This window comes from Mauremys reevesii, linkage group 11 (assembly GCF_016161935.1).
Source record: "Mauremys reevesii isolate NIE-2019 linkage group 11, ASM1616193v1, whole genome shotgun sequence".
NCBI lineage: Eukaryota > Metazoa > Chordata > Testudines > Geoemydidae > Mauremys > Mauremys reevesii.
The window spans coordinates 32,499,644-32,513,071 of record NC_052633.1 but is presented as its reverse complement, the minus strand read 5'-3'; the positions used below and the strand labels follow the sequence as shown (position 1 = coordinate 32,513,071).

General features: G+C 41.4%; 1 protein-coding gene across 6 annotated transcripts in view; it reads left to right on the top strand.

Annotated features, from left to right (window-relative positions):
* PPP1R1C (protein phosphatase 1 regulatory inhibitor subunit 1C) overlaps positions 1-13,428 on the top strand; it is an 82,965-nt gene that overhangs the window by 8,789 nt on the left and 60,748 nt on the right. For 5 of the 6 annotated variants that reach the window (XM_039495209.1, XM_039495203.1, XM_039495210.1 and 2 more), the window contains exon 5: positions 1,224-1,284. In XM_039495209.1, the coding sequence (XP_039351143.1) occupies positions 1,224-1,284 (61 nt within the window). Of the gene's footprint in view, positions 1-823; positions 1,007-1,223; positions 1,285-13,428 lie in introns of those variants that run through there. The other variant, XM_039495204.1, reaches the window with a different exon arrangement.

The window sequence follows — 13,428 nt, the reverse complement described above, 5'->3', positions numbered from 1 at the left end:
ATATTCCTATTGGATGTTAATGGAACCATAAAACTACAAGCGAACTTGTGAAAATTTTAACTAAAAAGAAACCCATACAATGCTGATTCAGATGTACATAGATAAACAGCTGCAATATCGCATGCTTAAGAAATTTCCTTTTGGAAATATTAATATTAGGTGTTTTTTTTAATTGCTTGGAAATAGATTGCTAGGATTTTTTTTAGTGTTCCTGTATTCACTGACATTATTTATCTAGTTGTTATTTCTTTGCTCTGCTTATATGCTTCACAGTCGGAGCAACGTCAATGATGGAAAGAGAGATTTAAAAGAGAGATTTCAGTTAATCATTGTTGGTGATAACGGTGGTAGTGCTAGAAATCCATGCTCACATAGCAACTTAGGTTCTTTCCCAGAAGTAGAGATAAGGGGTTATATTTTCAAAAGGACCTCAGACTATGTCTACACTGCACACCACTTGTGGTGGCAGCGTAGGTGTAGCTGCATAACACAGTGAAAAGCAGGCTTTGTCCACACAGCAGTGTGTAACTACATGCATCAGTGAAAAGCTCTGATGGGGAAGGCAGTGGGGAAAGGCTTGGCAGCTGCTGGAGCCTTTCCCTGCTGCCTTCCCCCTGCCAGAGCCTTTCCCCACTGCTGGAACGTTTCCCTGCAGTGGGGAAAAGCTCCAGCAGTGCAGTGCTACCAGAGCCTTTCCCCACTGCTTCCCCCATGCTGAAGCCTTTCCCAACTGCCAGAGCCTTTCCTTGTGGCATGCAAAAGCTCCAGCAGAAGGGATGCAGCCGGACACTATCCTGCTCCAAATAGCTGTGTGGATGGGAGAGTAGAGAGTCGTGTCGGGTACTTACCCACAGGGGTCAGGCATGGCATATCTTTACTCTACTTGCCTAAGCAATGCCTCACCATCTACACTCTATTCATACCCATGCTAGTGGGGTATGTAGTGCCTGTACTCTACATGCTGCTGAAAGGAGTGTGCAGCATGGACATACCTTAAGTGACTCAGGTGACTTGGTCCTAAATCACGTAGGGATTTTTGAAAATCCTAGCCAGTGACACTGATCCTGCAGTATGTTGTACCTGAATATTTTTAAAGCTGTTTTCCGTGTGCTTACTTTTGCCATTTACATTGTTCAATAAGACTCCTGACGACGTGTACTTTGTTTTGGATGTAGGGTAGTGGGTATGTTTAATGACTCTGCTTGGGTCTGTGTTTTTCACAGATCAGGAAAAGAAGGCCCACACCAGCATCACTAGTTATTATGAATGAACACTCACCCCCAGGTAAGTAAAAATGTATCTTCTAACTCACAAGACTGATGTGGGGGAACAAAAGGCCTGTCTTTTGCAATATGGGTTTAGGAAATAAGTGCATTCAAAGAAAAGAAAATCAGCACTAAGTTCACAGCACTAAATGCCAGATCATGGGCCATACATCCGTTCACAGAAAAGACCTATGAATCTATACAAATCCTGGCCCCACTGGAGTCAATAGCATAACTCCCTTTGACTTCAGTAGGGCCAGCAATCCACCCTACATGTGACTCTCCTTGTTGCACATGGAATGAGAGCTCAGTTGCCTCTGTGGGTTGGGGGTGGTCCCAGCTGCCCCTTCCACACACCCTCCCCTTCACCAATGGGATGTTGCGGGGAATCTGTGGAGTTAAGTTAAACTAACAGAGTTCTTGGTCCTCCAGTTCCTAGAGGGAACCAGGTCAGTTGCAGTGCAGAACTTAATAAAACTAGGGGCTTCCAGGTAGGAGGGCCATTCTCTAGTTCTCTGCTGAAGCATATAGTGTCTGTTCTCTCTCTGCTCTGACAACAAAATCTTTGTGGAGCTTGTCCTCTCACCAAAGACTCCCTTCAGAAGTTTTCCTGGAAGAGTTGATGATTTGGGGCCAGGACATGCTTAATCACATACCTATGCCTCCACAAGGTTGCTAAAGCAAAACTGGAGTTTCTAGACCAAGCCATTTTGGAGACACGATGAGCTAAAGAAAGCACTAGAATTATTTTTAAAGAGTAAATCTCAGCAAAATCTTCAAAATATCATAATTTAAAACTCTTTATCTGTTTTTATTTAACCAAACTTCCCTGAAAAATGGCCTTGGGGTGAGATGCAGCATGCACAATTTCAGGATGATCAGTTTCTTTTCTCCTCTGAGGTGGGGATTGAAAATCAAGCTTATAAGGGAGATCTGCCTAACTACGGAGAGATTAGTACCACTCCATAATAAAGGCCTGTCAATAGAGTGAGTGATCTAAGATTAGCTCAGTTTACTGTTACTGTGCCATTAATGTAATGCAGTTGACAAATTTCCCAATCAGTTTTCTCTACTGCCCTTATAAAAGCTTTTTTGAAAGACGCCAGTCCATTTACAAAGGTTCATTTCCAATTTTCTATAAATGTAACTTTGCATTATTCCTGCTGACAAATTTTATGCTGCAATTTCCAAATTAGTTTTATATCAGAGTGTGTTTAATTTTCCATTTAATGACAGAGGGCCCAGTTACCATCTTTGCGAACAATGAGTAGCTCTTTACCCTGTGAGAAACCCCAGTGATCTCAATAGAACTATCTGGGGGGGTCTGGAACTACTTGACATGAATAAGGGTAACAGAACTGGGCCCATGAGTAACATATATACAAGAAAAAGAAATGGTTCTCCTAAAAGTGATACCTTGCTTCTAGTGAGCTATAATTCCACCTCCTGAAATGCCATTTCTGGAGATAACACTTTCTGAGTAAGTAGCAAATTAGTCCCAATATAAATAAGGATAATAACAGATCCTTTATACCAACTGGGATCATAAAGGCCATAGTTCTGGCCACTGGTTCTACAAACCACAGGGTAGGGGAGCAAATAAGAACCTATCCAAAGATCAATGGGTATTCTCCTCTCTGGAAACACACAACTGAATTGGTGGGAAGGGTTTGTTAGACAAATTCCTAGGTGCATTAGTAAACATGGAATCATAAGAGTCTAGGGAAAAAAACAGCTGGATCTATTTTCACTTTTTGTGTTACCAGTCCCCTTTAATATTAATTCCTGTTTTAAATGGAGGGAAATTGCCTTGAACACGTTTTAAAAATAATTCAGATTTGTTCTCATTGCCCTAATAGGTTGTTTGGTTTCTATACTTAGAATTTTTTGCCTTAGAGACTAGTTCTATCTCAGTTCTTTTAGGGTTCAATCTTTCAAGGTTCTGAGTACTTTCTGAGAGGTGCTGAGCACCTTCCATTCCCATTAGCATCAGTAGTAGTTGAGGGATGATCCTTCCAGAGCTGTACACGTAGGGATTAAAGCCAGAATATGTTGGCTGCACAGCTCATAATAGCCACACTACACAGAAGGATCTGGCTCTCAGTCTCTAACCTTTCCCTAACTCAGTGGCACACACCACATCAGGGTTGCTAGGCCTTAATTTAAAACAAACTCACCTTGACTGCTGTTCCATATTGCAGTTCTTTCTAAATAGACTCATATTTCCTTTTGTAAACAGAGCCCTGTTGCAGCACTAAATCAAAAACAAACAGAGAATAAAGACACCTCTCTGATTTACAGAAATTTTTACTGTAAACAAATTGGTGCATGCCTGTCATCTCTTTTCATACAATGCTTACAATACAACTCCAAATAAATCATTATTTAGTACTGCAGCAAGTATCAGTGAAATTTTAACCATGCCATGGAAAGAACATTGACACATGCAAATAATTGGTACACTTGGCTCAGTCTTTGGTTAAAGTAGGCATGTATCTTATTTATTTCTGAATTTTTTGCAAAGTTAGAATTATTTTAAAAAATGAAGTCTTAAAGCTTTCCCAGAAACGGTACGTTTTGGTAAAATTGTGTGTGTGTGTGAGAGTGTATTTACATGTGAATGCTTGATGTGTGCATGTGTATAGTGGTGTGTGTGCACACATGTATGATTTATGTATGTGTGTGTGTGTGTATATATATATATAGAGAGAGAGAGAGAGACTTATATATACAGATGTGAGTGTGTATATGTGCAATTGTACATCCCCTCCCTCCTTATTTGTATATAGAAACCTCGCTATTTGGTTTGGGGGAAGGGTGTTTCTAAGAGTTAGGAGTTCAGATTTGGATGTACTTTTAAAGGTTGAGATGCCTCAACAAAGTTTATTCAGACTTTCAACCCCTTGAAAAAAATGAGGTAGAAATCTTGTAAGAACGGGCTCTCCTGCATGATTTCTGGTGTGTCTGCTCCCAGAGGCAGCTGATCAGAGCACAGCTTTTGTGATATTTTGGCATGTCTGGTTGCAGCCCCTTCTGGAAACTAGAGAGAAACAAAACTTATTTGAACCTTGACGAACTTTATAATAAATTCAATCTGAGTTGTGCTGTACAAATGGTTCAAGGTCAGAATGGCTTTTTCCTTTCCTGAGCCATTTCATCCATCCCTCACGTCTCCTACAAATTCCAGTACAAAACCAGGAGTCTATCTGCACTGACGTAAGTAGAGGTCATCCTGCTTTCAGGATAAATAATTTTGAACTAATGGTAGTTTCTCAGGAACTATAAGACAAGTCTGTTTGGCTTCCTCAACATTTACATCAAAGGAGACTGTGAATACCAGACCACACTAAATGATTTAAAGGCTGTTTGTGGATCTGGCTTCAAGAGATACACACAGCATAGGGGAACATTGATTGGTGTATTTTCCCCTGCACACAGTGTAGGAACCATCAGATGGCCACATATAACTGCAGTAATAATTTGCAAAGGAGAGGATTTAAATTCTCAATAGCTACAGAACTTCCTGTAGAGGACAAAACATCACTTTAAAACAAAATGAAAGTTAAAAAAACCCACTCAGCATCATCTACATCCATCCTGGAGACATCTTTTTGATGGAGGGCATTCTGCCAATATTATGACTGTGGTAGGAAGTTACCAATAATACACCGAGATTGACCTATGGCTTCAAAGGAGTTATGGTTTTCATTGACACCAGTTGAGGATCTGGCACATTATTGTATTTAATATGCATTTTAATGTATTTTTATTTTTAATTTTGGGATAAAAGTGATGTTTATGAAAGCAAAGGACTAATGCAACTGGAGAGAGCTATGCACAATATAGGCCATTCCTATGCAAAGTTCCCTTTGCTGCAATCAGAATTTTAGCCTCCAAGGTTTTCTCCTTTGTTGTATATTGTTTATTGTGTATGGTTGTAGTTAGATGTTTACAGCTGATAACAAAGTGTTGGGTTTTTTTGCACAATATACTTTGAATGTCAGTATTATAATTATTCTTTTGGTTGCCTCTCTCCATAATTTTGAAACTCTATTTAGATGTTCCACAATCTACACAGGAGCAGGGTCCCTATGGTTGTAGTACATGAGAAATAACCACGCTGTTACAACTGGCTCTGTCCTCAGATCCACTTCCTCCCCTCCTTTCTCCACTTCAGAGAGTGTCTCTGGGGACAGCTTGGCTTCCTTGCAAGCTATCCCCATTAGTGTTTTCCCTCAGTCCTGCTCTTTCCTTGCTAGTGAGGGGCTCCCGGAAGGGGGCTGGAACGCTATGAAAATCACATCAGCTTAGGTTCAATGCACATTTAAGAGCCCAGGCTGACAATCTTTTATTGATTCTTAGTATTAATTATTTACCTTATTATTTTATTACTAAACATCATATTCTTTCTTTGAAATACATTTTTAGCATAAAATTAATTAAAGAGAAAAAGGGAACTATGGAGTATGCGGCACTGAAAATAAATTCAGGCCCTGATTCAGCTAAACTCTTCAGGAGGTGCCTAAGTGCTTCACTGAAGGGATAGGGATTTTAGTACGTGTTTACAGTTAAACACACACTCAAGTACTTTGCTAAATTAGGGCCTCAGCTGAGATTAGGCACAGCTCTCTCGATGCTTCTTTGGCTATCTTGTGACAGTGTTGCTGAAAGCAACAGAAACCAGAACCTACCTTCCCGGTATATGACCTGCTTTAACAACCAGGGCATAATCATGAACTATTCTCTCCTTATCATGCCTGGGCTGTTAAAATGCAGAATAAATCACTGCCATTTGAAATGAAAATATACCAAAGCTGCATACTAGCAGAGTGTCATGTTGCAATGGCTCAGGAAAAAACTGGTAACTATGGAGGAAAAAATGACTTTTCATGGCAAAACCATTTCAGATCACAGCTCAGATTTAAATTTATTGAGATTCACTTTGATCAGAATATGACACCTACTTCTTTGTATGAACTGGCTTTGTCTCTGAGTCACTATAACATCAAATGATCTGCTGGCACAATCTGCCCAGCTTCTGTCAAAAGTGTGTAGGGAGTTTGAAGCCATGCTAGGAATTGGGAATCCTACTGGATCCTAAAGCCTTCAACATAACTCTGAATATTTGGGTAAAAATCTCCCTTTCTAAACTCTGTTTTTGTTTCCTGTTTCTAAATCTTTTTCCTCTGCTGCACTTCTGGGCTTCTTAGCCCTGCATGTGAATGCTACTCAGGGCTCGAAATGAGGGAGTATGTAGTACCACAAATGCCAGCACCTCCTGTAATCTGTCATCTTGTTCTCCAGAACCTCTGTTTTCATTTAAAAACAAACATAAGTCTGTGTTTCTGATTGTTGCAAAGATAACTTCAGAAATGTGAACCAAGAGCAAACCCATGTAACTGTGTCTGCCTGAGTTTTCAGAGAGTCTGAAACAATAGCTCTGAGGTATGGGGGAAAAAACCTATTCATCTCAGTAGATGCTAAATCAGAGGCCAGTGATGATACTTTACATGTCAACATTGGTAACTATTTCACTGCTCATCAAAGTGTGTAAGAAAGCGGAGGAGTGTACTGTACTACTCTGAAGATGCATGTCATTTACTCTGAGTGACAACTCAACTCATTTTGGCATCAGGAGTGGCTTGGGTTTGGGAAAACACTAGAACTTATTGGCTCAATCAAGAAGGAGATCTGAGCCCCAGCAAAAGGGAAACCACACCTGAGGAGCCAAGCAGAGCTCTTGGGTATATTTTAACTTCTCACAGAGGGTCTCAAACCCCAGGAGGCTAGCAGAGTCCAGCTGAGGGCCTGTTATTATATTATGAACATCTGTGCAATCTACTGATAGAGATGTCTCACTTTTGCTTCCGAAATAGGTGGTGTTTTATTTTGTGGGTGGAGCTTGCAAGAATACTTCTACATTATTCCTTTTTTTCCAATATGACCCCTGATGCTAACTCCTAGGAATGGACAGACCTCAATCCAGTCTCTCTGGCAAAGTCCCATTTGTCACATATAGAAGTCTGGGAACTGCTATCTGATGAGTCACTAAAAATATGCACTGTATCCCAAATGTCCCAGCAAAAACAATTGGTCCACTGGGCTAAATTAGGTCACATTCTGAGAATTGTGTGGAAAGCAACCAGTCCCCCACCCATACAAAGGGATCACCCTCTACTCCATAACCATGGGAGCCTCAGTCCAGGCCCATCTCTCCCTCACACTGAAAATGCTGGTTAATGGTGTAACATTATAGTTGTTGTGACTCCTCTGGCTTCTCCTAAGAAAAGAGACAAGAGTGTGATCTGCAAAGGGCTGAGTTCCCTGTCCCTCTAGAGTAGCTCTGCATGTTTCATCTGCTAAGAACCCTTTCAGAATAGAAGCTAGCTACTAGAGTGGGTAGAGAAGTGAATTTTTTCTCCTGTGACAATTTTTTTAAAATTTTTGTCTGAATTTGTGCCTGGTAGTGGTGGTGGTTTTGTGAGTTAGCGTCTGTCGGGCCTTAGCCAGCTTCTCCGTCAGATGGCCTCTTTCCCCCAATTAATTCTCAAGTTGAGCACACTAAGCAGGCCAGCCTTCCCCTGCTGGTGTCTGCCCTGCTATGAGGAAGGAGGCAGCATATATGATGGTCCCCTTCTCTCAGATCATTCTCAGTTGGTTGAGTGAGAGAGGAGCCTAGTCCCACCCATTTTGCAAGGCTCCTGGCCCATGGCTCTTAAAGACATAGTGATCAGCTTTCCTCCCAGCACTATTCAGTCCTGAACAACTTTATCTCTACCAATATCTCCTAGGTCCATGTATATATATCAGACCTTTCAAAATCTTAAAGGGCCGTGCCACATGACGGGGTGGGCTGATCCCTAGGTACCACTACCCTTAAGGGACAGACTACCCCATCACACCTACCTGTTACAAAAAATGGACTAATCTTTATTGGATTACACATTTTAATAAATGGATTTAGTTTGTCTAATTCAGTTTAAATTTCACCTTAGACAAAATATATAGCAGTAAATAAGAACTGTGTCAGGTGCCCTGTGGGAGACAGACATCATGTATATTTGTATGCAGTTATAAGGCCAGTCCTACAGTCCTTATTCAGGTAAAACTCTCACTGAAACCTAAATAAGGACTGAAATCTAGGGCCCACAATTTGTGCTCTGACATGTTTTTCAAATGTATGCAGTGTTGCTGTAGCCGGGTGGGTCCCAGGATATTGGAGAGGGAGGTGGGGGAGGGAATATCTTTTATTGGACCAACTTCTGTTGGTGAGGGAGAGAAGCTTTTGAGCTTACCCAGCATTAGACTTCTGGCTGCCTAGGCCCTAACTGCTCACTGTTCAGGAAGCTGAAAGTGAGTAAGCCAATAACAGCTGTTTTCAATTGCAAATCTGAGCTTCTAACTTGGTTATAAAATACTCAGAAAAGCAGTAAATCACTAAAAACTGCCATTTACAACTACTGTTTACTTAATTTTTTTAAGTCAGAGCAATTGGCTTTACTCCGTGCTATATGTGAATACCATTTAAGTTGGCTCTGCTTTCAATTTAACTCTGTGACTTGAGGAACAGATGAAAAGAGCAATGAAAATGAACAGTCCCCCCCACCCCTTGCTAATAGTGGTGCAGCTCCAATCATGTTAGCAACACTAGGAGCACTGGTACAGATACGGCATTGGCAGCCACTGTTTTAGCAGGGCCGGATGCACAGTGACATTGACGAAAACAAGAGAAGAACAAATGTATGTCTAAGGGATTTTCAGAATCAAGAAGCAAAATCCTACAGTTGAGATAAATCTCCTACCGTTAGTGCACTTGTATAGCTACTTCTAATAGGATCAAAATGTTCACAGTGGTAAAACGTCCCATTTCCCCATCTATGTACTAGATGACAGCTTCTGTTCAGATTACTTACCTGACCCTTATACTATGCAAGGCTTTGTTAAGCAAGTAATCAGTGGGACAACTCATAGAGGAAGCCCCAATTCAATGTAAGGGTGACAGAATCTGGCTCTTACAAAACAGCTCAGCAATGCTTTCCAACAAATTCAGGAAAGCTGCATTTGAGCTGGGTTTAGTACAGCCCAGAAAGGAAATATTTCTAAACAGCTAACACATTCCAAACATTAGCAACAAAGTGCAGGCATGAAAAGCTTTCTCTTTGCTGAGTACTTGTGCAAAAGCAGACACTCCCAGAGTTGCATGTGCAGGAAGTACATTCAATCTTTTGATGAGAGTGAGGATTTTATACTTCTGGCACATTTTCTGCTCCGTGGCAAACACAGGGAGGCGATTTGCATTTGGGATGAGTGAGCCACGGCAGCAGTTGAATTTTGGACCATCTTAGAGGGGCTCAGATACCATGGTGCCGGGTGCAGTGTAAGTAGCTGCTAGTTAAGTAAGATATTACAGAAGATATTTTCAATGTCCCCCTTTGCTGATCTCAAGAGTGGATTTAACCTTCAAGAATTTTGCAGTCACAGGGCCTGACCCAACTCCTATTGAGCTCAATGGAATTTGAGTCTGACCCTCAAAGCATTGCCTGGGTGTTTGCCAGGAAGTATATGCAATGACAAGTGGAAATAAAGACAGAGGCTAGCTGAGCTTTGATGCTTCAGTGATGGCTTCTGTAGAAGTGAGGTTTGACATCTCAGCAGGGCTACCTCTCTGAAATCAAAAGTAAGTGGGTCCCCCTCACCCTTCAGTTTTTTTTATAGAGTTTTGTCAAATGTAATTACCCAATGGCTGGCTGGCTGGCTGCTTGTGGAAGCTTTAGTGCCTCTTACTGACTTATCCTCAGTTTCAATTTTTAGCCTGTAATTTACTTATCTTTCTTAGTAATTGGGTGAGGGAAACTCCAATGCCTCCATATTATTCCTTGAGATCACAAATGGATTAGTTTGGAATGTAAACATTCACCAGAAACATGGCTTTTTAACCTTCATGGAACACGTATCATTGGGTTCATTATTTATATAGTCCCCAAAGTCTGCTGTTTGTGCTGGAGATGAGAAGGAGACCGGGGCCTCAGATCCTCAGCTGCATCACAGCCACTTTGCACAACTCCAGTGCCACAACTAGCAGCTTAACTGGCCCAGGAAGGAGCCCTGTGTAGAGGGATCCTTGGAGGGCATAGAGCCGGTATAATGCCTCCTATGCCACAACCCTCCTTGAAGCTGATGTACAGGGCATGGCGGGTAGCTGCTGTAACACTCCTTTGCAGTCACAGGTAGCCAGTATACAGGAAAGCAGCCTTCAGCTTTCTCTAACTTGCATGGGGGGCTGGCTCAGCACATAACCCCGGGATAGCTTAATGCTGCCTTTGCACTCCCCTCCTGAGATGCACTGTGTGTGCCTCTGCCGAGCTGAGGCTCAGGGCCCAGATCTTAGCCTAAAAGAGGTTCTAATCTAAGTTCCTGAAACTTGCTGGGTATACAACACAATATCTCTGTTGAGAAGTGACATGCCCTCAAATCATCACTGGGCCTGTATAAAAGTGGGGCATTGATAGGAGGGAGTGAAACAAATGATGCATACATGCAAAAGATTATGGTAGACCTTACTGCTTCATGTAACTCCTACTGCACAACATCGTCTGATGGTAACTAGAGGCCATATTTCTTATCAGTTCTATAATGCTGGTGTCCATTCCATGCCGTGTCCTAGGGTACAGAGATGCCTCACTGTAGCACTGAACTCTGACAGAATATCTGTGGAGGCCCTTCCCTTGAGTACAGACGTTCAGAGGAGGATCCTCCAACAACAGCGATAGACGCTCCAGTAGAAAACCAAACACATGCTCCTTGCGCCGAGCATGCACACTCCTCCGTAACTCTCATCCCCCTCAACCAGGCCTTAAACACCCTTTGAACACCAGCTCTTCTTGAATACAATCTAAAGGCCAAACCCTGAGAGACACTGAACACCTGCAACTACCACCAACTGCAGTGAGTGTGCAAGTACCTAGCACCTCTCAGGATTGATCCCTTCATGTGTCACTGAAAAAGAAAGTATCAAATATCAAAGCTATTCACACTCATATATCGAGTGACCTCTCCTGGCTGATTCAGACCCTTCCCATATGCACAATCATGCTACAAAGTGTGGCCTGATTTGTTCTCACAACCATAATACAGATCTCTGTGTGTCTTGTAACTTCAAGAAGAAAGCATGTGATTTATTTTTCTGTTTATTTTTAATCAGTCCCCATCAGTTAAGTCATCTCAACCTCACACAGCCATGAAATATGGGATCTCGGCAATAGTTCAAAGCCGATTGGAGATAGAAAGGAGGACAGATATTTGCGGGGGGCCAAAGCCCAAGTGAAACATTGAGGTCAAGGAGCTCAACTGCGAACCCCAAGTCTGAGTAACAGAAAGCAATTTTGGACCCTAAAGCAGTGATAACTAACGTGACTAACAAACACTGGACAAAGCTGGAGGTGGCTATTCAATTGTTATGTGCAGTTTGGAATCTCATTGTTAGTTTTATAACTCACCTGATATGAGAGAGGAAACAATATCTCATGACATAGGCAAGTAGCTTACACGCTGAATTTGCAAATTGTGAAATATACAATATACTTTCAGTGAATATTTGAGCTCAAATACTTTTTGAAAGTATTTATGTTATTAAAGCTGGGCTGATTGGGGATGAACACAAAAAGGTGGTGAGCATGGGCCAATCAGAATTCACTTCTTAATCTAGATGAGCATTCATGGACATTTTTATCACTATTTGCTCACTTGTAATAATTAACTAAAGCTTATACTAGCAATCAAAATTTTGTCATAGGAACAGTTTTCATGACACATGACACTTTTTAACCTGCTTTTTGACCGTGGTAGCTGGATGTAGTCATTAACTGTGTAGTCCAACACTCCCACCCTCAAACCAAAAACTATAACAAAAGTAGACATGAACTCAAACCAGCCCCCAGCTCTGAAAAATGTTTGCAGTCTATGGGGAGGGGAGTCTGGAATCCAAGCCTATTTCTGAATCCAAATGGCAAACTATGTAAAGGGCTGACCCAAACCCTCAGATACAATACACATGTTTGGATGCTATCATGCAGATCTGAAATTTCTGTTTCTGGTAAGTGCTGTGACGCTGTCTGTTCGCACTTTGATTGGCTTCAACGCAAATGGAACTATCGGAAAGTAAAGGAAATAATTTTAGAACTGAACCTTGTACCCTTCATTTGTTTTCCTCAATCTTATACAGCAGCACCATAGAAACAGCCTTCTTCAATCCTAGGGGATTATTTGCATGCCATTTTTTAATATATATGGCTTCATATTACAACTCTCCAGCTGCTTTATAATTTAGTGTCAGGGACTGATGATCTTTGACTATTTATTTCTGTTATCATCTGGGTGCATTATTAACATGACTAATAGCAGTGTCATTTCAGAGAGATAACAGTGACAGAACACTGGTAAGGGTGAGAAAGTTACTTTGATAACAACCATTCACCTCTTTACCCTCACAGAGTTTAATATTTTGTCCCAAGATCATAGGAGATATACACTCAGCTGGACTGTGTGATCAGTTTCTAGGTGGAACTCCTAATTGATTTCAAAGGGGACCTCTACCAAAAAAAAAAAGGGATGGTACAATATGGCCTAGCTGTAACTAGCTAGCTTTTCTAACCAAAGTATTTGTATTATATTTAGTGCGTAACTAGGCACTCACAGATACCATGGTGACAAGTGCAGAATAAAACCACAGATAGGTAGATAATGTGGATAAATGACCAGCTTTTAGCATTAACCTCGTTGTATTCAGAAGACACCTATTTTGTACTTTAGGCATCAGTCATGACAGATCCATTTGTTGAGCTTCCTGAGAGAAAGCTTGTGCTTTTATATACATTAGCAGTACTTGAAGCTAGGCTTTGAAATAAATGGAGAGTAGGAATTTAATACAGCTGAATTCAATTCAGAGACTCTGGACAAAAATGTAAAATTGCCTGATGATAAAACTTGCCATCAGCTATACAGGACCAGATACTTGGCTGTGGCTGAGGAATGCAGAGTGCAACTCAGGAGGTGACGGGGCGCATATGCAAAGATGGTGTATTATTGACCTTTTGGACACCCTGATCCTGCACTGGCTGTAACCTGGTCTGGTCTTCCAGCGCAAATTAGAACAGCCTGGATGCTA